General features: G+C 47.1%; 1 protein-coding gene across 5 annotated transcripts in view; it reads left to right on the forward strand.

Annotated features, from left to right (window-relative positions):
• LOC309635882 (uncharacterized protein) overlaps positions 1 to 26,496 on the forward strand; it is a 277,308-nt gene that overhangs the window by 214,159 nt on the left and 36,653 nt on the right. For 4 of the 5 annotated variants that reach the window (XM_082407729.1, XM_082407728.1, XM_082407727.1 and 1 more), the window contains one exon: positions 20,893 to 21,008. In XM_082407729.1, the coding sequence (XP_082263855.1) occupies positions 20,893 to 21,008 (116 nt within the window). Of the gene's footprint in view, positions 1 to 1,281; positions 15,246 to 20,892; positions 21,009 to 26,496 lie in introns of those variants that run through there. The other variant, XR_014249080.1, reaches the window with a different exon arrangement.

Below are 26,496 nucleotides of genomic sequence, written 5' to 3' on the forward strand. Positions count from 1 at the left end.
TCCTCTTGCTACTCACCTCCCTGCTCAATTAGAGATGACTTCTTACCCCCCATATCCACGCTCACCTTCTTCCACGATAACCGAAAGTGGGCTGGGCACACGGCTGTCTAGTTAAAGACCCCACTTCCTAGGATCCCTTGCATCATGATAGGGTCATAGGATTAATTCCTGTAAATAGAGTTCATGTTAAAGCAGCGTGTGCAACTTCTGGGCCTTTCAGGGAAGAGGTTTGTGCCTCTCATTCTTCTACCTACCACTTCCTTCCAGCTTGTCGAAATGTGGACCTAGTGGTGAACCATCTTGGACTCAATGGATGAGGGCAACATCCTTGAGATGACAGAGCCACAAGATGGAAGGCACCCGTGTCTTGGCTTAAGAACTCTGGACTGCTTTACACTTACACCGATGTGTGAGAGAGACACGAAGTTCCAGCTTATTTAAACCCTGTTATTTTGAGAGTTTGATGAAGCTACCTTCTCTTTGACTGACGCAGTGGATTGTAGGTTCCCTGGGGACAGAAAGCATGGTTTGCTCACTATTGGGTCACTGGGGCTGGCACTAGGGCCTGGCATATAGTATATGCTCAATAAATAGTTGTTGAAAGTATGAAGGAGTTATTGTTCTATTCCAGCATCCTGACTTCTGCTTTCCAAAGACTGGGAGGCTCTTGACCCATTGCTCACTTGGACAACAATGGCCTCTCTCTCACGGGCCAAGTATGGAACGTCCCCAGGACATGAAAAGTCAAAGAGCCCCCGTCCAGCTGAAGGACTCTTTGGGAGTATGAACCTCTAATCAAGCTAGAAGATGTCACCTTCCTTTCTGCTGAGGATTCATGTGACTCCTCACTCCCCGGGGTCCACATGACTTCTCAGCTCCATAGAGATGGTGTCTCATCCATGCGGGAGGCCCATTTGACAGTCAGAGAGTTCCAGCAGAGCTAGGAGGCCCATCAGGTACACCTGGAGCCGTGAGGATCAAAGCATCCACTAGGGCCTTATAGATTTTTCAAAGCTCTGACCTTCCCAGGGGGCAGCAATCCAGAGTTCTGGCCTCTCTCGGCCTGAGGTTCTTCTCGATCCACTGATTGAGTGTGGTCACTAATTGCCTGTTCTGCAGGATTTTCCTGCCTCGAGCCTTTACTTCTGACTGGGCCAGCCCATGAACACCAGCCATATATCCCGATGCCCAGATTAGAGAGACCACGAGTAACCTTTTCAGCCTCTGCAGACTAACCCAGCCTGTGGTGATAGTGCTTTACCCTCAGGGCCGTGCGATCCTGTCCCCTCTGCATGAATCCTGCTGCCCACCCCCATCCCACACTTAATCTGTCACATCTTGCTTCCATGTCACTTCCTTGCCTTATCAGGAATGGGTCTCCCTCCAAAGTGCGTTCAAGCATCCTTGCTACTCTGTTTCCTTCGTTAGACAGTGAGCTCCAGTGACCAGGTCTGTGTCCTGGTCACTTACCTTGGTGCCTGGCTTCTGGGAGTTTCTCACTAAATATTTCTTGAACAAAGGAGGAGACACACGAGTGTCTTTCTCGCCTAGTAGGACCTTAACGCTACCCTTGTTATGTGGCCCCAGCCCTTATTACTGGTGAAAAATACTTTTAGACTCTTGATGATTTCCTTGTTTGCTGGTCCATCCCCGAATCCAGTCCTCTGGTCTCTCTGCTGATTCCCAGCACCATAGCGCAGCTCCTTGCCCTAAATTCATACCCTCATGGCTGTCACGCTGCCAGGAGTCTCCACGCTGACCAGTCCCATCACCTGGAGTCCTGACTCTTCCGTGCAATTCCCGGCCCAGCCTGCCTCCTCCTAGGTGCATGCTGTTTCTATCTGAGGAATACGAGAGGGAGCATGTTACTGAGGATGAGAGTAAGGCCAGACTGTGACATTCCCAGCAGGTCTGAGTCTCGGGGCGCGTAACACCGCCCTCCATCCTAGACAGATGACGGGTGACTTTTATTTTTAATTAAACTTTTCATTTTGAGATTATTGTAGATTCACATGCAGTTGTAAGAAATAATACAGAGAGATCTGTGTACCTTGTACTCAGCTTCCCCCGTTGGTAACACCTACGCAATTATCATACAATATCACAACCAGGATATTGACACTGAGTCAGTCAAGACAGGGAATGTTTCCATCACTACGAATGTGTCTCATGTTGGTCTTTTATAGCCACACCTACTTCCTTTTGTAAAAAAAATTATTTTTTATTGAAGTATAGTTGATTTACAATGTTGTGTTAGTTTCAGGTGTATGGTAAAGAGATTCAGTTATATATATATATGTATATATACACATTCTTTTTCAGATTCTTTTCCCATATAGGTTATTACAAAATACTGAGTAGAGTTCCCTGTGCTATACAGTAGGTCCTCGTTGTTTATCTATTTTATGTAGAATAGTGTGTATCTATTAATCCCAAACTCCTAACTTATCCCTCCCCCTACTTTCCCCTATGGTAACCACAGGTTTGTTTTCTATGTCTGTGGGTCTATTTCTGTTTTGTATATAAGTTCCTTTGTATCATTTTTTTTTTAGATTCCACATATAAGCGATACTCCTTTTACTCACACCCAGCCACCCCCCATCTTTAACTCCCGACAACTGCTAACCTGCTCTCCACATCTATGATTTTGTCATTTCAGGAATTTTATTAAAAATGAGCCATATGGTGTGTAACCTTGACTTTTTCACTCAGCATAATTATCTGGAGATTCAACCAAGTTGCTCCATGTGTCAACAGTTTGTTCCATCTGATTGGGAGTTTGGGGTTAGCAGATGCAAACTAGCTTATATAGGATGGATAAACAATAAGGTCCTACTGTGTGACACAGGGGACTATATTCAATATCCTGTGATAAACCATAATGGGAAAGAATATGAAAAAGAATATATGTATGTATAACTGAATCACTTTGCTGTGCAGCAGAAATTAACACAACACTGTAAATCAACTATACTTCAGTAAAATATATATAAAAAGATAGTTTTTCCTTTTTATGGCTGAGTAATATGCCATGATACAGATGTACCACAGTCTGTTAAACCAGTCACCTTGACATCTGGTTGTTTCCAGTTTGGGATGATTACAAATGAAGCTGCTATAAACATTCATGTACAGGTTTTTGTGTGAAGATGAGTTTTCATTTCTCTGGGATAAATGCCCTTTCCTCATCCAGCTGAGCATTTGGGCTCTTTTTTCTTGCCATTGATGAGCATGTCCAGTGAATGCAAACTAATATTACTATTAGCTAAAGGAAAACATAATTGAGAAGGGCAGTCTGTTGTCCCTAAATTGTATCATCGATTCCAAACTAAAGATGAGTGATATTTGTATTACCTTTTGTTTGTAGATATCCACACCTCTTCTCCCCCTCTTAAGGATAAATAAAAATCGGCTGTGTGACCATCATACATACATCACATTTATTAAGCTGTCTCCCTAACAAGTTAGCTAAACTCTTGGGAACGAAGAGTCATGCCTCAGACATCATGGGCCCCATGACATCTGATTCATTGGACCCTTCCATATTTTCACGTGTTTACACTCTAACATAAAGTAATAATGTAATAGTGCTCTCATCTGCAAAATTAAAGATCCTGGCACATTACGCACGGGTCATGCTTTGGGTTGTCTTTCTACAGGGTTGATGGATTTGCATGGATCTGGCCCTTCTATCTCATTCCGTCCTGCTGGGGACCAGTGGCTCATCTTCGAGGCAGATGGCCAGGGTTAAGGGTGGAATCTGAGGCCATGAGATGGAGTGAAATTAACTGCTCCCTTCACATGGGGATTGAACCCCTGACCTTCACCTCATTAGCATGGCACTCCAACACAGCAATTCCCAACCTCAATTTTATATCACCCCAGGGTGTTTCCACTTATCTCAAGAGGGAGCTGTGGAATTCCCTAAACAAAATTCATTTTAGTTCGCTTTCATTTAGACATTAAATACGGACTATGCAGGCAGTACTTTGCAGGAGTGCAGGAGAATGGCTGATGTGAAAAAATGAAGCCACCGTGATGCACTGGTACCCAAACACCCCGAAACACCTTCTCTAACCCACTGAGCCAGTCTGCGGAGGCAAGCGTCTGTACATTAGTAGCAGACATGGATGGCTTTTAAATTATGGGGGGAAAACAGCCCACTCCTACCAAACATCTGCATTTCATAGGGACTGTTTCATGGGGTCAGCTGGGCGCACTCTGACTTTGCCTGGGCCTGATGGGCCCAGCTCAGCTCCCGTCCAGCCAGGCTCTCCTTTTTTCTTCCTAGAGTCTGTGATGTTTTGCACAGTCTTAGGAATTTGCTGCAGGAACAATTTGTGATTTATTAAGATAATAAATTGGGCTTTGTTGTCGAGGCTTCTTCCTGGGTCAGTACACAAGATTTATCACTCCCATGCCCGCTCGGGGAACATGTGGCTCAAAGGGTTCCAGTGCCTTCTGGCCACTGGCTTATTTTGGAGGCGCGCAGGTGCTTTGCAGGGCAGGCCGGCAGCCTAAGTGTAATGCAAGGGAAGGAACAGTGGGAATCAGTTATTTAATAAACATCTTCAAAACTCTTCATGGTAGTTTACTGATAAGAGCCATAGGTATTTATTAAAGGATAATACTTCTAAAAGACTTTCACATACATTATCTTATTTGTTTATCCTTTACACACCTGTCAAGAATTACTATGCTTATATTGTTGATGTGCAAACAGATTCAGAAAAACTGAGTGACTTGCCCAAGGTCACACAGCTCGTAAATCTTGGATGTAAGACCAGCTCCCATGGCGTCTCATATCCTGTATCCTCTTCACTATATTACTCTCAGTTTATCATCAACATCCATTTGCTTTTGGCAAGAAAGGGTCTAGTATCTCCATTTTGCAAGAAGAACAAATTGACACAAAGATGTACTTAAATTTTTGGGCTCTGCCTCTCTTTTTCTGATGGCATTATGTCCCTTTCTTGTTGAAGGGCAAGGAATTCTTTTGCAGACTAATTTCTGCTCTCAGAGTCCAGAATCTCCACGGTCACTGTCACTACCATGATGGTCATTTGGCTCCAGTGTGGCCTCTGCATCCAACGGGGGCTTACACTGGCTACTTTGGGGCTGGGAGGAGGAAGCAATTGGACAGTTCCTTTGCATCTACTTAAAATTGCTCTTTCAACTCCATGGTCTCAAGGCCCTGCTGGCAAAACACTCTCCTTCCCAGTCCTTCAAGGATGGGCTTTTTGTTCTAGATCTTTCTGAACAAAGTCTCATTCTGTGAAATTCTTCTAATCCAGTGAGCTTGGAGCACACTTTCTCAATTGGGCCCTGAGACACACGGCTTCCCCCCAAATGATTAATTTCTCCAAGGCACATTCTCTTCCCCACCCAGAAGAGAGTTTGACCTCCTCTGAACACCTCTCCATTCATTGTCTAGACTTTGATTGGAACTTATGTTGTAGTAGGAATCTGTCATTTTTATTTATTTTTTTAAAAATAAATGTATTTATTTATTCATTTTTGGCTGCGTTGCGTCTTCGTTGCTGCGCGCAGTCTTTCTCTGGTTGTGGCGAGCGGGGGCTGCTCTTTGTTGCGGTGTGTGGGCCTCTCATTGCGGTGGCTTCTCTTGCTGTGGAGCACGGGCTCTAGGCGCGTGGGCTTCAGTAGTTGTGGCTCGTGGGCTCAGTAGTTGTGGTTCGCGGACTCTAGAGCACAGGCTCAGTAGTTGTGGCGCACGGGCTTAGTTGCTCCGCGGCATGTGGGATCTTCCCGGACCAGGGCTCGAACCCGTGCCCCCTGCATTGGCAGGCAGATTCTTAACCACTGCGCCACCAGGGAAGTCCCCAAAACTGTCGTTTTTAAACTGCCCAGTATCTACATCCTCTTCCTTGAAGGAATTCACTGTGGGGCACAGAGCAGCCTGGGCAAAAGCATAGGACTAAGCTTGGCCCAACCTGAGTGAGTGCGAGATGACCCCACTAGGATGCCAGCTCCGTGAAGGCAGACAGTTTGTCTTTTGGGTTCATGCCTGAATCTCCTGTTCTAGAACAGTGCCAGCCTCCTCCTAGATTATTTATTCAGTGAATAAGCTAACAATGCAAAGATGATGAGATTAGAACTGAGAGTGGCCAGAGTGGTGGGGACAGCCCAGTAATCACAGCTGTGTCCATTGATGGCATAAGTTTGTCTCTACTTCCTGGATCCCTTGGTTGAAGACCATTTACTAAGGCTGCTCCTTTAACCTCCCCAACAATTCCATTTTCTGCTTAAGTTATCCAGAGTTGGTTTCTAAGGCATGCAACCTAGAAACCTGATGGATATTAATTGGATAGGGTTGATTAACCATGTATATACATTTTATCTAACTTAGACTGTAAACTTATGGAAGGTACCATATCTCATTGTCCTGTAGAACGGTGCTTTGCCAATAATGACAAGGCATGTTTGCAGATGGTGACGAGGAAGCTCTAGTATCATTTTCAAGGCCAGGCATCTGAGAGGTTGGGTGTTCAAGGACCGTCTTCTCTATGTGCACGTGCGTGCACATTTACACACTCACACACGCGTGCCTTCTCATTTCTGAGACACCATTTGCAAGAGGCCATTTGGGTAATGCAGTGGGCCCACTGAATCCGGAAGAAATTCAAGGCCGTGGGCCAGCTACACCACGGAAACCCCACACTCAGCCAAACGTTGTCATTGGCAAACCAAACCTGAAAGCTGTCACCAAATTCTGGTCCCTGGCAGTCCCAATGCAACAATGTGCTGAGAGACAAAAGAAGTAGAAGCCCAAGTGGAGATAGCCAATGTGTCTTTTCGGGCAACCAGCAGATTGCACAGAGGGTCAGCACAGACACCGGCAGAGAAGAACATTCTCCTGGCAGGACTTCATCTCCAAATTAGGCACCACTTCAGAGAACCTCAGCCTCATACCTTATGGGGTTTATTTTTTTAAAAGATCTAACATTTGTTCTTAGTTATTCTTAATAAATAACTAAGTGTAGCACCATTTATTCACTCACTCACTTATTTGTTCATTTTTTCCTTCATTCAATGCAACCTTTGTCATCTATGTGCTGGGCCCTTTCTCTGGCCCCAATTGATGATAAGAACTCTGGAAATCAGGTAAACCCTTCTCACCTTTGCATCCAAAAGATGAAGAAACCCAATGAGATAGAGCCATCTCCCGCGGCTCATCGATATCAGAACTTAGACTAAGACACATATTCTAATTCTTTTTTTAAATTGAAATATAGTTGATTTACGATGTTGTTTTAGTTTCTGGTGTACAGCAAAGTGATTCAATTTTATATATACATATTCTCTTTCACATTCTTTTCCATTATGGTTTATTGCAGGATATTGCATATAGTTCCCTGTGTTATACAGTAGAACCTTGTTGTTTATTTTATATATAGTATTGTGTATATGTTTATCCCAAACTCCTAATTTATCTAATTTATCCCTCTTCCTCCTTACCCCTTTGGTAACCATAAGTTTGTGTTTTATGTCTGTGAGTCTGTTTCTGTTTTGTAAATAAGTTTATTTGTATCATTTCTTTTTTAGATTCCACATATAAGCGATATCATATGATATTCGTCTTTCTCAGTCTGACTTAGTTCACTTAGTATGATGATCTCTAAGTCCATCCATGTTGCTGCAAATGGCATTATTTCGTTCTTTTTTATGGCTGAGTAGTATTCTATTGTGTACATATGTACCCCATCAGATATTCTAACTCTTAATTCTGAGCAGTAGCTCCTGCACAAGTAATTATTGAGAAATACTGACTAGGAAAAGTACTCTTACCTGGCAGATAGTGTTATTTTAGTTTGTAACTCTCAAGATACTACTGTGGAAGTGTGCAGTGATTTTGCAGGATGGCTTTGAGTTACCTCATGGTGTTACCAATCATTCCAAAATTCTCCAAAAAAATCCATTTCAGTTTGAATTGCATAATATGTCATTTAGCTGGATTTCCCCCAGATAGGGGTGTGAAGCTGCGGTAGAGGACATTGTCTCAGCATCATGTGCAGGTAGGTAGGGCCCATGGCTACAAATTTCCAGGCTCTGGGCCTGAACAAAGTAGGGGCTTGATAACTTGGGGTGGATGGAGCTTGGAACTACCATTAGGACAGCTTATCCCATAGAAAAAGAGAAACTTGGGTAAAAAAGTGGGGTTATCCCAAGTGGGAAGAGTTACCAGAGATGCGACCACGTTGAAGGATGGTTTTCCCAATTTGAATGATCATCAGAATCCCTTGGGGTTCTTTTTACAACTACAGATTCCAAGGCCCCTCTCCTTAAAGATGTTATTCAGCGGATCTGGGTTGAGGCCAAGGAATCGGCGTTTTTAGCCAGACCCCCCCCCCAGCTATTTTTTTTCTAATCAGGAAAGATTTAGTTAAACTCTGGGTTTGAAGGTGTCGCCTCTCAAAGTGGAGAAGCAACTTGACAAAGCCAGGTCTCAGAGGGGGTGGGGGTCTGTCCCCAAAAGGCACAAACCACAACCAAGCCTTTTAGAAAATGGGAATTGGCAAAAAGCAGCTGTGGTCCGTATTTCATGATGACTTCCAGAAAACAGCCGAGTCTGCAGATCCCTCTTCATACGCAGGATGAGAGGTCTGTATGCGCCAGGCCGTCACGGCACCCACATTATTATCCAGGTGCCCCAGTGAGCCATTCCCTATGAATCCCCCGTCACCCAGAGTCCCAGCTAGGGTTTCCCTTGGACTCTCCCTTCTCGGGGACTGACAGTCTGCAAGGGCTGCTGCCTGCCCCCCATCCCTTTTTCATTAAAGTCCCAGCTCTGCCGACCTCCTCTGGATCCAATGACTACATTTCCCCGTCTCGGGTCCTCCTGGGGACCTGGCTCTGGGTCTCCTGTGGGGAAGTCAGAGGCATGAGCTTGTCTGGGACGACAGAAGCTGCATCTGCATCTTCATCGCGACCACACCCCCCAGCAGCTAATCCCTCTGAGGCGTGAGGACCACTAACCTCGAAAATTCCCAGGTTTGCTGCTGAATAGTGTGCCCAAGAAGGCAACTGGCTGCTCTCGCAAGCAGCCAAGCCCAGATAATCCCAGAAGTAAACAATGAAAGAGCTGAAATCCTTTAGAGTGATAACAAAGCAGCTACCATTTATTCAGCCATCCTCTGCTGTCTCTTTTTGTTTTCTTTATAAATTTATTTATTTATTTTTGGCTGCGTTGGGTCTTTGTTGCTGCGCACGGGCTTTCTCTAGTTGCGGTGAGCGGGGGCTACTCTTCACTGCAGTGCGCGGGCTTCTCATTGCGGTGGCTCTTCTTGCTGCGGAGCACGGGCTCTAGGCACGCGGGCTTCAGTAGTTGTGGCTGGCAGGCTCAGTAGCTGTGGCTCGCGGGCTTAGTTGCTCCGTGGCATGTGAGATCTTCCTGGACCAGGGCTCGAACCTGTGTCCCCTGCATTGGCAGGTGGATTCTTTACCACTGCGCCACCAGGGAAGTCCATCTCTGCTGTCCTTTTCACACACATTATTTCATTTGTATCTCAGAGCAATCCTTTGAGGTGGTTGTTATTATACCCATTTTATGGATGAGGACAAACTCAGCATAGTTAAGTAACTTCCCACTGTCACACAGCTAGCTAGTAAATAAACTTTTTAAGATTGAAGTAGAATGGACATAAAGAAAGCTGTAGTGTGCTACTTAATGGATTATCACAAATGTGAACTCACCCGTGTAACCATCATCCAAAACAGGAGTTAGAATATTACCAGCGTCAGAGAAATCCCTCCACGCCCTCTCCAATAATCACCTCTTCCCCGATGGCAACCATTTTTGTCACCAAAGATTAGATTGCTTGTCTGTTGATTTTGTGAAAATGGAATTGTACATCATGCATTCTTTTTATCTGGATTCCCCCCACCCCAACTCAGTATTATGTTGGTAAAGTTGATCTAATGTTGTTAAGGATGCAAGTAGTTTTCTCATTTTTAATGCTGTAAAAATTTCCTTAGTATACATCTACCACAATTTATTTATACATTCATCTGCTGCTGGTCATTGGGTAGATTTTAATTTGGACCTATTACAAATAATGCTGCTTGGAACATTCTTGTATATGTATTTTGGTGTATACATTTCTGTGTGGTATATACCAAGGAATGGAATTGCTGGGTCATAGTGTGTGCATATGTTCAGCTTTAGTAGATACTGATAGTTTTGCAATGTGGCTGTACAAGTTCATACTCCTAACAAATACTGGGTTGGCCAAAAAGTTCGTTTGAGTTTTTCCCTAACATCTTTCCGGAAAAACCTGAACGAACTTTTTGGCCAACCCCTAATAGCTATGAGATTTTTTTTGGGGGGTGGGGTGGGGAATCTACATTCTCACCAGCACTTGACATTGTTGGTCTTTTTTATTTTTGCCATTCTGATGAGTGTATTTTACCTTGCGTTTCCCTGATGACTAATATAATTGAATACATTTTCAAATGTTATTGGTCATTTGGATATCTACTGGCCTGTGTGGGTCTTTTTCCCATTTTTCTATTGGTTTGTGTGTCTTTCTTGGTGATACGTAGGAGTTTTTTGTGTTTTCTGGATATGAGTTTTTTGTCAGTCATATGAATTACAATTATCTTCTTCTCTGTGGCTCCCCTTCTCATTCTTAATTTTTTTGATGAAAAGAAGATCCAAATTTTAATATAGTCTAATTTATCGATGTTTTCTTTTTTGGATTCTGCTTTTTGTTTCTGTTGTATAAAAATAGAGACTACATGACTACGTATGTAGAAAATACAAAACAGTTTATGGAAAAACTGTCAGAATTAATAAGTAAATCAAGCAAGGTTGACTTTTTTTATCGAACAACTTTGTTTTATTTACTTACTAATTCTGACAGTTTTTCTACAAACTATTTTTTATTTTCTACATATGTAATCATGTAGTCTATAAATGATGTCAATTTTATTTTTTTTCTTTCCAATTCTTAAAATTTTATTTCTTTGCCTTGCTTTATTGCAAAGGCTAGGACCCCCAGTTCAATAATGAATAGAAATGAAGACAGGGATCCTCCTTTTATTCTCAATACTGGGAAAAGGTATCAATATCTGAACATTAAGTATGATATTTACTAGAAATATTTTTGTAGCTTCTCCATCCTATTAAGGTATCACCTTTCTATTCCTAGTTTCTTAAGAGAGTTCTTTTTTCCTTTTACTGTTACTGAGATTAATTTTAGCAAATGATTTTTTCAGAATCTATTGAGTTGATCAATGATTTTCTTCCTTATTCTGTTACTATAGTAAATTATATTAATTGATTTTTGAACATTGAGACAATCTTGCATTCCTGAAATAAAACCTATCTTGGTTGTGATGTATTATCTTTTTCATACATTGTTGAAGCCAATTTGATAATATTTTGTTTAGTATTAGCATTCATGTTCAGGAGAAAGAAATGGCCTGTCATTTTCTTTCCCAGTCAGACTTTGATATTGAGTTGATATTGCTCTCAAAAATGAGTTGAGAGGTCACTTGTTTTCTATTCTTTGAAAGAGTTTGTGTAAGATGAATGTCATTTTGTCCTTAAGTATTTGGAAGAATTCACTGGTGAAGCCATCTGGTCCTGGAGTTTTCTTTGTAGAAAGATTTTTTATTATGGATTTCATTTATTTAAAAGATATAAGACTATAAATTGGTTCAGAACAGCCTCTTATTTAATAGCTGTAGGCTATAGTGTGATGTCTTCTTTTTCATTCCTGATATTGATTATTTGTTCCTCATCCTTTTTTAAAGAAATTAGTCTTGTCAGGAGCTTATCAATTTCATTAGTCTTTTTAAAAGACAATTTTTGGCTTTGTTGTTTTTCTTTGTTGCATTAGTGTTTTCTACTTCATTCATTCCTGCTGTTGACTATTTCCATCCTTGTATTACCTTAGGGTTTAATTTGTTGTTCTTTTAGTAAAATCTTAAGATAGGAACTTGGTTCATTTTTTCTTCATCCTTTCTTCTTCTCTAATGATGCATTTAAGGCTACAAATTTCTCTTAAGTGTGCTTTGGGTGCATCCCATAAGTTTTGATGTTTTAGTTTTACAGTAAGTCCCCTACATATGAACGAGTTCCATTCTGAGAGCATGTTCGTAAGTCCAACAAAGTTAGCCTAGGTACCCAACTAACACAATCGGCTGTATGGTACTGTACTGTAATAGATTTATAATACTTTTCACCCAAATAATACATAAAAAACAAACACAAAAAATAAAGAAAACATTTGTAATCTTACAGTACAGTACCTTGAAAGGTACAGTAGTACAGTACAACAGCTGGCATACTGGGGCATGTTCACATCTTTGAAAGTTAGCAACTTGAAGGTTCGTATGTAGGGGACTTACTGTATTATCTTTTCATTAAAATATTTTCTAATTTCCATCGTGATTTCTATGTTGATTCATGGGTTATTTAGAAATGTATTGCTTTGTTTTACATCACATTGATCTAATCAAGGACTGAGCTTTTTAAAGATGATTTGGACTTTCTGCAGGCTGACCTCTTTCTGGATCATGCTTTTTTGGGGACTTTCAACTGAAAGTCTGAGGTATTTAACTTGGCTCTCCCCCCTTGCTGGACCCTGAATTCCTTTTTTGTGACCCCAGCCCCATAGACGCCTAGAAGCTCAGCTCAACTTCTCAGCCACTGCTTGGGAATTGACAAGTGCAGAGGAGAAAAGCAGCTGGGACTCCTCTCTCGGCTCATGCTTTCTTTCTGAGATTTTTAGCTCCTTAGTTTCTCACTGCCCTGATGATTTTTTGATGGCTTCAACTAGATTGAAAAAATACATCTTGTCGATGTTTTCCAGTGTTTTCGGCAGGAGGGTATTCTGTGACGAGTCAGTCTGCCGTTACCACCAGGGAAGATGCCCTGAGGCAGGATTTGGGTGCAGGTCCCTGCGCGCCCAGACCCAGAGCTGAAGCTGCCTCCTGGCAGGTGGAGCGGCTGGGGGAGGGGAAACGCAGAGTTCAAAGGCAATGTGAAGCCATCCTTGCTGCTCTCCTTGATCTTCCTCATTATTATTGATCTAGTCCTTTGGATTAAGCATTGCCATTTATCTAACCTCAGTTTTAAAATGTGCTAAATACAAATTTTCTAATGTCTTAATAGAATTCATCTTTCTTGGTTACTCACTTTCTAATGTTTGTTCACAGGGCCTCTGGGGCCCCTGCTACCTCTTTCCCAAGTTCTTCCTTTCCTGGTCTGAAACCAGTATGGGAGGGAAACAAAAGTAGAATCAAATTGTCCTGGAATACTTTACCTCCCTCAGTAGACTTGGCTGGCCCCTGAATGGAATCTCTTGCACAGGTTCACAAGGAGCTGTTCTTAAGGCTCTCCCACAGCGGTTTCTTTTCTGTCGATGTGAATGCCATGACCAGCTACATCTCCGTTTTTCTCTGGCTGCCAGGAAGCCCAGAGTGTAGAGTGAAATTTATGGTTCAACGCTAGCAGCTACATCAGTGCCCTGAGACTGAATGTGACTTTTCTTCCCTGGCTGGACTTTCCCCTCTTATTTCCTTCTTCCCCTTGCTCTGAATTTTCTTTATTTCTCTATATTTATCCTGTGATTGTTTCTTCCTGTGTGTCTTTATATGAAACTTGAGTCACTTCAATTCTGCCAATCTCTTCTGTCAAATTGGAGTTTCTATTTGTGTTTAAAAATGTTCAAGTCTGGAGACATTTGATAGACAGTAGAATGGATCTTGGAGATACAAAGATATGGACAGTATGGCAATTTATGGTAAAATTGAATTTTCGTGACTCTTTGCCATATGTATTTTAAGAGTTTTCATAACTCTATATCTCTTGATTTATGGGAAAGACACTTTTCAAAATTAAAATTAATAGACAGTGTTCTCTGATTAACCAGGAGTAAAGGTAGATGGATGAATCTGGCCATCCTGCCCACCAAGCATGAAAACTTGAAGAGCAATTTTTCAAGTGCATGGACAAATTAAAGAATTTACAGGGACTTCCCTGGTGGTCCAGTGGTCAAGACGCTGTGCTTCCAATGCAGGGAGCATGGGTTCGATCCCTGGTTGGGGAACTAAGATCCCACATGCCTCGCAGCCAAAAAACTAAAACACAAAACAGAAGCAATATCGTAACGAATTCAATAAAGACTTTATAAATGGTCCACATCAAAAAGAAAAATCTTAAAAAACAAAAAAGAATTTACACATCAAAACCAGAAACTATAATGTTATTACTCATTTTTGCAATAGACCGGTATGGAAATACTATGTGTTTTTCCTTTTTTCCAAAAAGTATATTCATGTAACTAAAATGTAATTAATGTAATTATAGGTACTAATCCATTACATTTGTTCGGTACTAGAATATTTACTGTATTTTAAAATTTTTCTGATTGTCATAACCATCTGCAGCAAGGTCAGAAAAAGACTCTCCACTTTTCTAACCATTATTATTGTTGTTGCATCTATGATTATTAATAAAAATAATGTTGTCATATAGGAGCAGGGGTGATGCAGTGTCCTGCCTGGGGGTCAGTCCACGAGGCCTGCCACCAGGCACCCGGTAAGGGCTGAAGAAATAGCTGCTAACCTGTGTTCTGGCGTCTTGACGCTCCGTCTCTGCATTCTGTGTCCCGCATTCTGCTTTCTCAAGGATAAGGCAGTTCTCTGCACATGGTTCCTCAGGCTGATGCTTTAAAATTTCATCTGCCTTGGCCTTTGTTATCGAGTTCAGTGTCCTAGCAAGTCCACGCAGGGCCTGGCCAGGGCAGGCTCTGTGTAAGATGCTTTCTGTGTGTCATCTCCCAGCCAAGGAGCTCCACTCAGCTGCCTGGGCCACACGCTCAGCCCAACCCCTTCTTACTGTGTGGTCTTAAAGCAGGTCACTTCACGTCTCGGTACCTCTCTCGGTCAAACCCAGGTAATAATATTTCCCAAATACAGAAAGGGTTTTCTCTATGCCCTGTGAGCTCCTCAGATGGAGCGCGCCACGGAAAGGCCCCGTGCGGCCTTGGGATGGGGTGTCGCCGCCATGTGATTAGGTAACGTGAGATGCTGCTCATGTCTGGACTCAATGTGAGGCTGTCACAAAGCCCCGGGGACTCTCGGTGACACGGAAACCCTGCCGTAAGCCGGGATTGCCTTACGCTCTCATAAAGCACACCAGAAAAGAGCAGCAGGGCTGCCTAACCCAGCCCTCAACCAACACTCTCATCTGATTTCTTCCGCCGGGTACAAGACGGGTAAGCAAGACGTGACCCAGTTACAGGTGACAGGAGCAAAACCAACACTCCCGGCCCACTGAGCTGGGGGAAGGGCAGCTTTCCCTGCAAAAGGCAGCAGCTCCCCAGGAGGAGGCAGGCCAGACTGGGCAGCGCTGGGCCTTTTACTGTGCAGAGAGGGGCAAAAATCAACAGCGATCGGATGCTGAGTTCCTACTAGGTGCCCAGAACTATGCTAGGCATGTCTCTCTCCTCTGAAACCGCCAGACAGCTGTATTAGATCCTATCAATATTCTAAAGACAAAAACAAACAAAAAACCATCCACTCAACGTTATACATTTTTCATCATGATGGAAGCTTACCCATTTGGGTCCATAATCCCAAGCCTGAAATTTTGGCCTGGGGCCTCCTCACGGATCCTGAGCCTTTAAGACCACACAGCCTGGGTCTGCAGACTGCAGAGGGGAGGCTTCCTTTTCTCATTCTGATGCAGACCTCCAGAAGTGGCCCTGCAGCCACACGCAGCCTCCCTCCCCCCGGGGTCTTGGCTAGGTCTCCCTGAGCCTGACAAACTTTTACCCAGAACTCTCTGATCCGGGTTTGACTAATGAAATCCAAATCCCAGTGGGTTCACTCATCTGGCTGCTGTGTTGCAGGCAGTCAAAGGCAGAGTCTTGGTTGTGTTTTCTTTTGAGCTGCTTATAAACTTGGGGGGGGGGGAGGGTTGGGGGAAGGGGTCATAAGGGACCCTGGAATCAGAGAAGATGGAGGAAATTATCTTCTTGGCTTGGGGTACTCTGGGCATCTTAAGGCAAGGATGGTGTGCTTGGAGAGAGGGGAACAGATTGCTGAAGGATTGCCCTTGGGGAGAGAAGAGGGAGGGCCCCTGGGACGGGCTCTAGTGTCACAGCCCCTGTGGCCCTCTAGAGGCAGGGGCTCCCAGAGATTCCAGGTAAGAAGACATCTCCCCTGCCTGGTGAGGAATTTATTGTGTCAAGTGCTGGGAAACATGCTTAGTTGAACTGACACTCTACTGCTGAGCGTGTGTGTGTGTGTGTGTGTGTGTGTGTGTGTGTGTGTGTGTGAGAGAGAGAGATCTGTTGTTATGGAAACCATGGAGAGAAGAGAAGCAAAACGCTTTAGATGGGAGCTGTGTTCCCCTGGAGTCTGTGTGCTCCGTGCTGATTGGCTGGGCCCTCCAGAAGAGGTTGCATATTATTCGGGAAGCTGTTGTTGCCCAGAGAGCCCTGGGCTGACTTGCCCCCTCGGGAGCTGATGTTTAGGGAAGAGTGGAAGCAGCTGGTTTGTGGAAGCATCAAACAACGTGAGCTGTGGAATCCTCCAAATCCCAAACGTGTCTGGCCAAGCACCCTTTCTTCTAGATTTCAAACTCCTCTGCGTTTCAAAAGCAATTTCATTTAAATGGCTTATTCCTCTTACTCCTAACCCTTGGGAAGCTACAACTTGCAGGCAATAAAGAGGGCTCCCCGAGATCCATTCAGTAAGTGTGTTGTGAGCCAGACACGGGGCTGACAGTTGCACGCCATCGGGGGTGTGGTAGACCAGAAGTCAGATGTCTGATTCCCTGCAAAGAAACACAATATGCAGGTGCGGGGCTCTGCAATCCACTGGCCTAGGTCTCGAGGCAGATGATTTTGCAACTTTCTATTTCTTACTGAGCCAGCATTGTCTGTTACTTGGGATACATCATTGACATGCGGGGCCTGGGAAGTGTGTCGGTTTATCTTAACATCTCTGAGGAAGCCATGGGGCCTTCTTCCGTAAATCCTTCTTGAATGGATGCTTGCATGAATGAATGAATGAATGAATGGGCTCGTTGTGTTGGTCACGAGCAAATTCAGTAGTTTCCTGCCACCCCGCCACTTCCACAAGGCGCCTCTGGAGATTCCTTGCAAAGAACGTGGTACTGGACATATGCTTATAATGTTTCCCTCTGTCATCCTGTGTCTTGTCCAGACTCTAGGACCTCTGTGAGCGAGGGGCAGGGGGGAAACACTCAGAGAAAAAACCCACTGTCGGAAGATTCTGCTGCCTCCAGACATTAGGAAAACCGCTGGTCTAATTCATTCGCCATGGTGACTGTTTCATCCGCAGGACTGGCGCTGCCTGTATAGCTCAAGTCTGTGAAGGCTCCCTTTCAAGTAGACCGGCTGCTTGGCGTTCCCGACTGACAATGTGGAGGGCAGATGTGGTATCCTCTTGGAACACACTTGTTGGCGAGCCACGAAATCCAAAGGCAAACCCCACAAAATCTAACCAACGTCTTCTTGTTTTCAGATTTCCAGATCTGAGTACCCATCTGGTTCCTTCGTTAGGATCCTAAGACATCTGGGGACCAGCTATGGAAGGAACTTGCTGATGTTGAGTGCCTGTTAGATGCTTGCATTGTGTTAAGCCCTTTCCCATATGTTATCTCAGAGAATCCCTCACAAAACCCTGCCAGAGTGGAATTACTATCCCCATTATACAAATGAGAAAACAGAAGCTCAGAGAGGCTGAGTTCCTTGCCCAAGGTCACATAGATGGGAAGTGGTAGTTCCTGAATTTGGATCAAGACAGTGACACCCTCAAGGGATGGTTTGGGAGGGTTTCCATCCAGCCATCATCTTCAACAGCTGCTGACCCCGCACACCTCTCCCTCCCGCCCTCACCAAATAAACACACAATCTAAGTAAAAGGAGCAAGCAGGGGACAGAATCAAAGTTTGATATATGTTGCCCTGCCTGCCACCTCCCTTTCCGTGGGATTGCTCCCCAAGCCCTGCCTACCCTGACATCCTGGAGTCCACACTGAATCTAGATTTGTCTGGCTCCGAAACCATCTTCTTCCCAGCACAACCAGGATGCCTGTCCTCTTAGATTCCTACCAAGAAGACCTTTATTTTCTGGAAAACCTTACCCGGAAGAGCCAATCAATCAGTGGAGGATTCTCCTAATGGAGCCCGGTTCCAGCATTTCACCAGCCCGCCCGAAGTCACCGGCACGTTAAATGCCCTCCGCCTTCCAGGGTACCTGATTCATTGCATCTGGCGGGAAAGCATCGCTGGCGCGAGGCGGCACCGGGCTAATGATGTGGATTGGAGTTCCAATTTACTCTGAAACATCCACTGGCCAAGGTCCAGTTCATTTTAGGTTCCAACGAATTTTATTTCAGCCTCTACACGTAGAGACCAGAGGTGTTTAATGCGGCTGTCCTGACACAGGCCACTCCCACCCATCCTGGATGTGTGAAATGGACCCGCGGTTGAGGTCAGCCACGGTCTTGTATTCCAGAAGGAAATTCGTTTTGAGAGATTAAGTGTTCACAAGCCAACATCTTGTCACGGACCAGCTGGAAAATACAGAAACGAGCTAAGATTCCAGGATTTCAGAATCGTAAACAGGTATAAATATTTCTACCATCTCCCCTCCTTCCTTCAAGAAGGTTCTACCTAATACTGCTAATAACAGACATTCGTAGCTCTCTTTATAAACTGCACAACGTACGTACACACGGAACTCTGCTTCGACCCACAAGTGTTATTGTTCCATTTTATAGATGAGGAATTGGAGGCACCAGGAGGATGAGGGCCAGTAAGTCATGGACATGACAGGCTCAGATCTGCACATGTCACACCCAGCACTCTTTCCATCAGATCCAAAGTTATTTCTTTCACTCCCCAGTTTCTCCCTAAAGGGACAAAGAGTGGATGTGATTTTTTGAGGAGCCTTGTTAGTTTCACGGGCCTGGAAATTTGCCTCTGCCTGACCAGACCTGGTGCTTCAGAGTTTAGCTTGATGCTCAGACACCACCCCTCGATCCAGGAATGGGCATAGCCTCTAGAGAAGAGGTGGCTTCTTCTGGGGACTCATATGCCAGGTCATCTGAAGATGCCTGGTCGGCCATTATGCAGTGGGGTGGAGCAAGGTTGGAGAAGAGAGAGCCGGTGCCTGGGCTGAGCGATGATCTCTGTCAGCATCATTTAAGGATGCAATTACCAGTATCCTCAAGCATCCATCGGTCCAACGGGAGTCCGAGAAGGTGGCAGTGTGTGAGGTGACATTCGGGCCAGCGGAAAGTCTTCCAGACCGGGATGGCTTTCTGCCGAGGCTGTCTTGGGACTGCAGCTGTGGGCTACTTGGAGCACCCTCCCAGGACCGTGAGGCATATCAACGCAGCCAGGGAACTTCCTGAGCCGCCCCGTGGGCTGCTCTCAGTGTGGACCCACTCCTGGCAGGGGCCTCTCCAGGGCTGGTGGCTGGGACTCCCAGAACAGCAGCTGAATCAGGCTGCATGCTGCCTGGAGCAGGGTTCGTCCCCTCTCTGCAAGCTGCTCTTGCCCAGGCGGAGACAGGGTGCCATCTGCCATCCTGGGGGTTGCCAGGTAAGCAGTGGTCCCAGGTGCAGACGCTACCTGGCACCCCAAGTATATGGGAGGCCCCCGATTCCTGCACTTCTCGATGCTCGGGCAGAGGCCCCCAGAGGCCCCCTCCTCGGCCTACCTTTCACCCCAGGAGCTCTGCTCCTGAGACAAGCACCCCTTCCTCCTTCCAGCCCATGGGGTACTCTTCTGATTTCAGAGCCCTTTCACTGCCAATGCTCCACGTACAATGGGTGCTCAAGTGCTCAGCAAATAAGCGACCCAGTAACTCAGATCACAGCCATACAATTCTGTGGGATGGGTATGATTATCCGCATTTTTCTGAGGAGGGGGACATGCTTCTGGTTGACGGCCTGCAAGTTGCAGAGATGGGAATCAAACTAAGATTTCTGCTTTCTGATCAGATTGCTTCCCCTTCCCCGCCCTGCCCATGTATGAGGCATCAGCTCCAGTGACTGTTGGCTCTACAAGGACCCAGATGCATTCCTGGCCATCTTGCCCCTGACATGCCTCAAGTCAAGATACACAGCAGATTCTGAGAGGCTTGTGAAACAGCCCCGGGGAATGGCTGCGATTCCAGGGAACCCTCCTGGTGTGTTCCGTGTGGGTAGAGGCTGGCTCAGCTCATTGGGGCTGGGCCAGAAGGTCACCTGCGGAAGGAAGGGGTGACTGGCCGCAGGCTGGTGGAGGCCCAGGAAACGCCCCTGGGCGTTCCCTAGAACTGCTCCAGGGGCCTGAGGCTGGCTCTCAGGAAGTGCCCTCCTCTTCAGAGTGGGGTTCTGGACCAGCGTCCCTCCCTTGCTCCTTGCCGGCCCTCCCCCCTGGTCCTCCCAGAGCCAGCTCAGCCCCGAGCACACCGCATCCTCTGGGGAGGCAGCCCCACCCAGCCCGGCCTTCCGGTCCTCCCAAAGCACCATGTGCATCGGGGTCCCCTACACGCTTGCACGTGGGGTTGGTCAAGTGTGCTTCTTCCTGGCGTGGTTTCCTCTTCTGTTTGCAGTTGGAAACCCTGACCACGCAAGTGACTGCCACAGCCCACTGCAAGGGGCACTTCCTTGCACAGTGGGGCTGGGGACAGGGTTTGGGGGTGGCGGTACTTTTCCAGCACTTGTGAGCTTCATTCTGGTGGAGTAAGAAGGTCTTGCCAGGTCCTCTGAGACCTGGAGAGAAGGTCTCTCCCGGGAGGGAAGCCAGCTTAGAAACCTGGCCTGTCTCACTCACCCGTCTTTCCCCTCTGCCAGAGGGAGGCTTTGGGCATCCTTAGATCCTCTTTCTTTGCTTTGCAGGGTGTCCTGTCATTATCCAGCCTGGTGTCCAGATCAAGCACACAGTCCCTGGAGTCAGAAGTGTTCCCAGCGTGGGTCAGACTAAGTGGTCAAAGCCCAGCAGCATCACTTACGAGGTTTGTCACCTCGGGCGTGTTCTTTAACCTGCCTTGGTTTCCTCACTGTAAAATGGGGGTGAGGACAGCACTTAGCTCGTCGGGTTGTCATGAGGATTAAATGAGTTAACGCACGTGAAGCTCTTAAAACACAGCCTGGCACCACTTGCTCTCACTGCTGTCCAGTTGGCTTTTCTTTCGATTGGTGTCCACTGTGCATGACTGTTGGACATTTGAGGTCGTCAGATTCCCAAGAGCCAGGCAGGCTGATTCACCTGCGGTGTGTGTGTATGGTGACTTTTCTTCTTTCTGGAACTGAGTGACGTCCCCCAGGTTTGTCCACTCGGAGCGAATGCAGCATCTTAACCCCCTGCCCCCAGGAGAGAGGCATTTAGCAAACAGACAAGAATTCCCGAGACCCTCGAGGCCACAAAGCCACATGCGGTTTGCACTGGCAGGAATGGGTGTGGTCGCTTGCTGTTTGTCACACGGCCAAGTCGTGGGTCCCCGCAGCCATCCCGTTTGCTGCCCGGGTGGAAGGTCGGCATGTCTAGCACCCTGCGGGGAAAGTTTCCCTGGGGAGACCTGGAGCGCCCTGGCTTTCCCGCCTTTTAGGCGCCCTGTGTGGCCACTGCGGGGTGAGTCAGTCCCCGGAGCCCACCACTCAGCTGTCCCTGGCCACTCGTGCAGGCCAGGGTGGGCCGTCCTGTAGAGAAGCACCAAACCTGCCCGTGTGCCAGGCCGGTGCTGGGGAAAGCCAGGTGACTTGAATGACGTCAGGTAGCCAGGCAATCGAAAGGTACCAAGAGCGACACCATGGACACAGCCGTCTGGTGCTCAGCTATAAAATGTGGGCCGGGTTATATGCCGTCAGCATTGCATTCAAGCAAAGAGGTTGGAAAGCTGCGGCCCTGGCACACGTCCCTCCCCCGATGCCTGCGTGGCAGTGGCCGCCTCTTGGAGGGTCGCCAGCGCCGAGCGTCTCTCCACGACGCGGGCGCCTCCCCTCTGGGCACTCCGGCCCCGGCTGTGAACGCGGAGCCCTCAGATGTGCTCGCTGCTGGTCCAGGGGTGTGAAAGGCGCGGGGGAGGGACAGGCTTCAGGCGACACGGGTGCTGCGGCTGCAGCTGTGCCGTCTGTCGGGGCCGCGTGCTCGGGACACCCGCGCTGAACCGAGGCCGCATCGTGCCTGCTGCGGGGCCAGGCAGACCTCTCTCATCCAAGTTCACGCGGGTCGTCCCTTCGCCCTCTGGCCTCATGGCGATTGTGTGAGAAGCCTGAGAGGTCACAAAGGGTCCTGGCCTGTAAATGACCTCTTAAGAAGGCCATCTTGATGATGACATCAATGCCAGGAGTAACGACACGGAAGGTGACAGCAATAGCAACGACCGTGGTCAGGGTCCCCCCAGAGCACCAGCGGTCGCGTGCTTCACGGCACCATGGTCTCAGACCAGCGTCCCCCGCGATGCCAGGTCCCAACCGCTCACCTTCCCTCTGCAGTCGAGGAAACTGAGGCTCAGCTAAGCTGAGCGTCTTGTCGGAGCCATGACGTGAGCGTCTGAGCTCTGATTCAAACCCAGGCTTGTCTGAGGCCTCAGCTCCCCCATGACGGCGGGGGGTGGGGGGTCCTCCTTTCTCCCCCGGCGCTCAGGGTTCTGATGACAATCACATTTCCAGGTGAGTCGCACGAAGGTGGCTCTTCTAGCTGTTTAATGGGGGAACAGGCTCCATCGCCTGGCATCTCGTGTCTCAGGAGTTGGAATTAAAGGTTCCCTTCACTTTGACACTAGGCCGCTTCCCCGTTCCTGCTGGCTTTCCTCCTTAGAGAAGAGCCATCTTTCACCCCCCATAGCTGCTATTTTTCAAACATCACTTTTAATTTGGGGCACCCTCTCTCTGAGAGATTGCAAAAATTAAATCGTTTTTAAGCAACCGAACAACACTTGTGGGGTTTGTAACAAACTTGTGAAATTTGCGGAACTTGGCGGTGGAGGTTCTCTCGGCGGATTTCCCTGGGGTCCTGAGAACCTTCACGTTGGCTCTCAGTTCTCTCTGGTTTAGGGTCGATCTTGCCAACTGGGGCCCTGCCGTTGCATCTTGGACCAAATTCTGAGAATATTGAGGGGCTGGGGGCAACCCCCAGTCTGGGTGTCCAGCTCTGACTTTCCTCTGTCATTGTGGGCAGGTCAAGAAGACATTGGTGGGCAGGGGTCCCTCCACAGAGGGGGTCACAGGGCCAGGCTGAGGAGGGGGACACAAATGAGTAGGCAACCTCCCCGTGTGAACGTGCACGCTCTCCCCTCCAATCAGATGACTCCAGGGTCCCCTGAAGGGTGGGACCACATTCTATTTTATGCCAGTTTCCTCTCCTCTGCAGAAGGCCCTCTCCACTCAGGGAAAAAAGCAGCAAGACAATTTCCGTGCATCAGCTGTCACCGGCTTGTATTGTCACGGTCTAAGCTGAGTATGCCAGGCTGCATGTGTTTCTGGCTCCTCCAAATTCTTAGCTGGAAACTCAGCTTCACGTGGTCAGGACACGGACGGTGTGAGGCCAGCAGGATGAACTGAACTTTATAACTCACGCTTCCCTGCTGGACAGGGCCTCTGACATAACAGGGAGCCCTCTCTCTCTGCAGGACGACTTACGGGAGCAAGGGGCTAGGTGGGCTTGTCCTGGGGATTTAGAAGGCGGTACCCCTGTATTTATCTAGAGCACCTGGAATCTGGGTGCTAACCCCGTCTCCACCGTTTACCGGCCATGGACATTGTACGGTTTCCTCATCTGTATAGCGGGGCAAGTATTAACATCACAGAACTGTCATGAAGATTAAATACACATGATGTGCTTAGAACCATGCCTGGCAGATAGTATATGTGTATTATATCAATTACATTATTATGAATGAGAAACTGTCTCATGCTCGGTGAGGCTCACAAAGGATACTACAGACCACCCTCCCAGAATTGTGGCCCCCAAAGATGTCCCCAGCCTCATCCGCAGAACCTGGGAAGGTGTTAGGTTACATGGTGAAGGAGAATGAAGGTGGCGGAGGGAATTAAGGATGCTTATCTGCTGACTTTAAGACATGGAGCTCATCCTGGATTCTCCAAGTGGACCCAGTGTAATCACAGGGATCCTCGAAAGTGGAAGATGGGGGGGCAGAAGAGGAGAGTCCGAGGAGATGTGAAAGATCGGGAGAAAGGTACCAAGAGATACGTCGAAAAGCTGGAAGGGGATGGACACATATGCTCTCCTGGAGCTTCCAGAAGGTCCGCAGCCCTGCTGTCCCTCGGTTTTAGTGTGATGAGACCCGTGTCAGGCTTCTGTCCTATAGAATGGTAAGGTGATAAACGTGTGTTATTTAAGCCACCAAGTTCGTGGTCATTAGTTACAGCAGTGGTAGGAGACTAATCCACGTGGTTGTCTCTTGTGTGTCCCGTGGGCTGCCTCTGTGAATGATCCCAGATGCTGCGAGTTGCTGTGCTGTGCCCAGATACCCTCCACCGCCACCCCAGTCCTCCCACAAAGCCATCCTGAGGAGGGTGCATGTCGTGATAAACCCCTCCAAGAATCCGTGATGCTTTGCGTAATCTGACCCTTTCTGGAGCTGCTTGGGGCCACTCAGGGATTTTCTTCCACCCACAAAACCTTTAGGTTCCATTAGGACGAGGAGGCAGCTGGCATTTGTGACAATAGAAGTACCATGTCACAGTTGGGGTGCTTCTGTGGCTTACACGGCTCCCAAGCGGTTCAGGGGTCGTACCACGTTCTTGGACTAAAAATGCTGAAAGCCGGGCTTGCGTTTCCCAAACGACTCCACCTCTTTAAGAAAACTGTCAACAACGACAAAAACATTAGCGCAACATGGATTCTTGCATGAATCCACTGCCTTTCCATATCATCAGAGGCCGATGTTCTGGAAAGACTTCCTCCTTCCACAGAGGAAGCTGAGGTCTCCCACTGGCGCTGGATGACGAGGCCAGTTGGGCTGCCCCTGGCCCCGCCGGGCCGCGTCTTCAGAAGCTCCCAATGCCCCTCCCTGGACCTGCTTTCCCAAACAAGTTGAGGATTTATAACTTCTTTCATGGCAACATCTGGCCCATTTCCACCAAGTCCTTCTTTTTAAAAAAGTCTTTCATCCAAAGTCATTTCGGTTCAATTCTGTGTCTTTATTTCTTTTTCCCCCTCCTTGTTCTTTTTTTGGCTTTTGGAGACAGTGGAAGAGAAGAGTCAGGCCACTCCCACAGCTAACGACTCGGGTTAGGAGTCACGCTGGCGGGGACCCGACTTCTTCATTTCTTCTTTGGCCACAGAGCCGCCCCTACCAACCGCCGGGCCCCCATTGTTGTTGTTGCTGATTTTTTTTTTTTTTTTTTTTTTTAAGTTCTTGTTGGTTTTGTAAATTCGCTAGCTCTGTGTTTTTTCGACTTGGCTTCCTAGCCCACAAGCAAAACCAGGGCAAAGAGAGCAAAGAGAGACTGGCAGGAGACGGGGCCACGCTTAGCAAGGCCACCGTGCTCCTCACGGGAGGGGTGCCGGCCAAGACGCATCTGAAAACTTCTCCTGGCCTCAGGGTTTAAAATACCCACACTTCCTGCTGCTCAGAGAGGGTATGCACAGAATGCGAATGACTCACCAGCGGTGGTTTTCAGATGTGTCTGTCATAAGGAGGTAGCATCAAAAGCCCATCCTGTTTCAGATGTTATTTTTTCCACTCTCAGCTATGCAGCGCTAGAAAAGCTGAAGGCCTAGAACCAGTGTTTGTTTTGAGTGCAGAAAGCGAAGGGCAAAGTCATTGCGCCGCAGCAAGTAAAAACCCAACCCTTAAGGAAAAAAAAAATCCAAAAAAACAACAACCAACATGTACACAGTGTGGAGATTGTGTTTCAAAGCCCTTGTTTTCAAAAAGTTTAATTGTATTTCAACTCAAGCCAAACTGTCAAAACATGGGAAGGGGACGTGCCTGCTTTGAAAACGCGTTAGCCGGCTTATGGAAAAGCCCGTGATTGATATCCAGGACGAAACCAGAGCTGGGGAGGGTGGAGGCGGAGGACGGCAGTTGAGAACAGCTCTGATGTACTTCCCTATCGACCACGTGCAATTTCACAGATCTCGGTTCCTGAAGTGGGGAATTGGAGAGAACAAAGGGGAAGCACAAAGCGCTCCGTGAACGAAGAGGGTTTAAAATATCAGGCCCGGTGCCTTGTGAATTGTCATTTACATAAGGGGGAAACCTGGTAGAGAGCCTCTCAACCTCCGTCGCAGTTTATAAATAACAGCAGGCTGCACGTTCTTCTTCTTGAGAACCTTCTTCCTCCTCTTCTGCTCTGCTCTCAGGGCTGAGGGTCTCCTGGGGGTCTCCCTCCTCTCCCGGCAGACCATTCCCATCTACCTGGTTTTGAGGCCGCTTCTCTCCTTCCAGACTCCCCTCGGCCACCTCCTTCAGAAGATGACCCTGGGGGTTGAGACTTTGCCCTACTCTTTCTGCCTCTCCTTCACGGATCTTC

This window comes from Balaenoptera borealis (assembly GCF_965194805.1).
Source record: "Balaenoptera borealis genome assembly, chromosome: 10".
Lineage (NCBI taxonomy): Eukaryota > Metazoa > Chordata > Mammalia > Artiodactyla > Balaenopteridae > Balaenoptera > Balaenoptera borealis.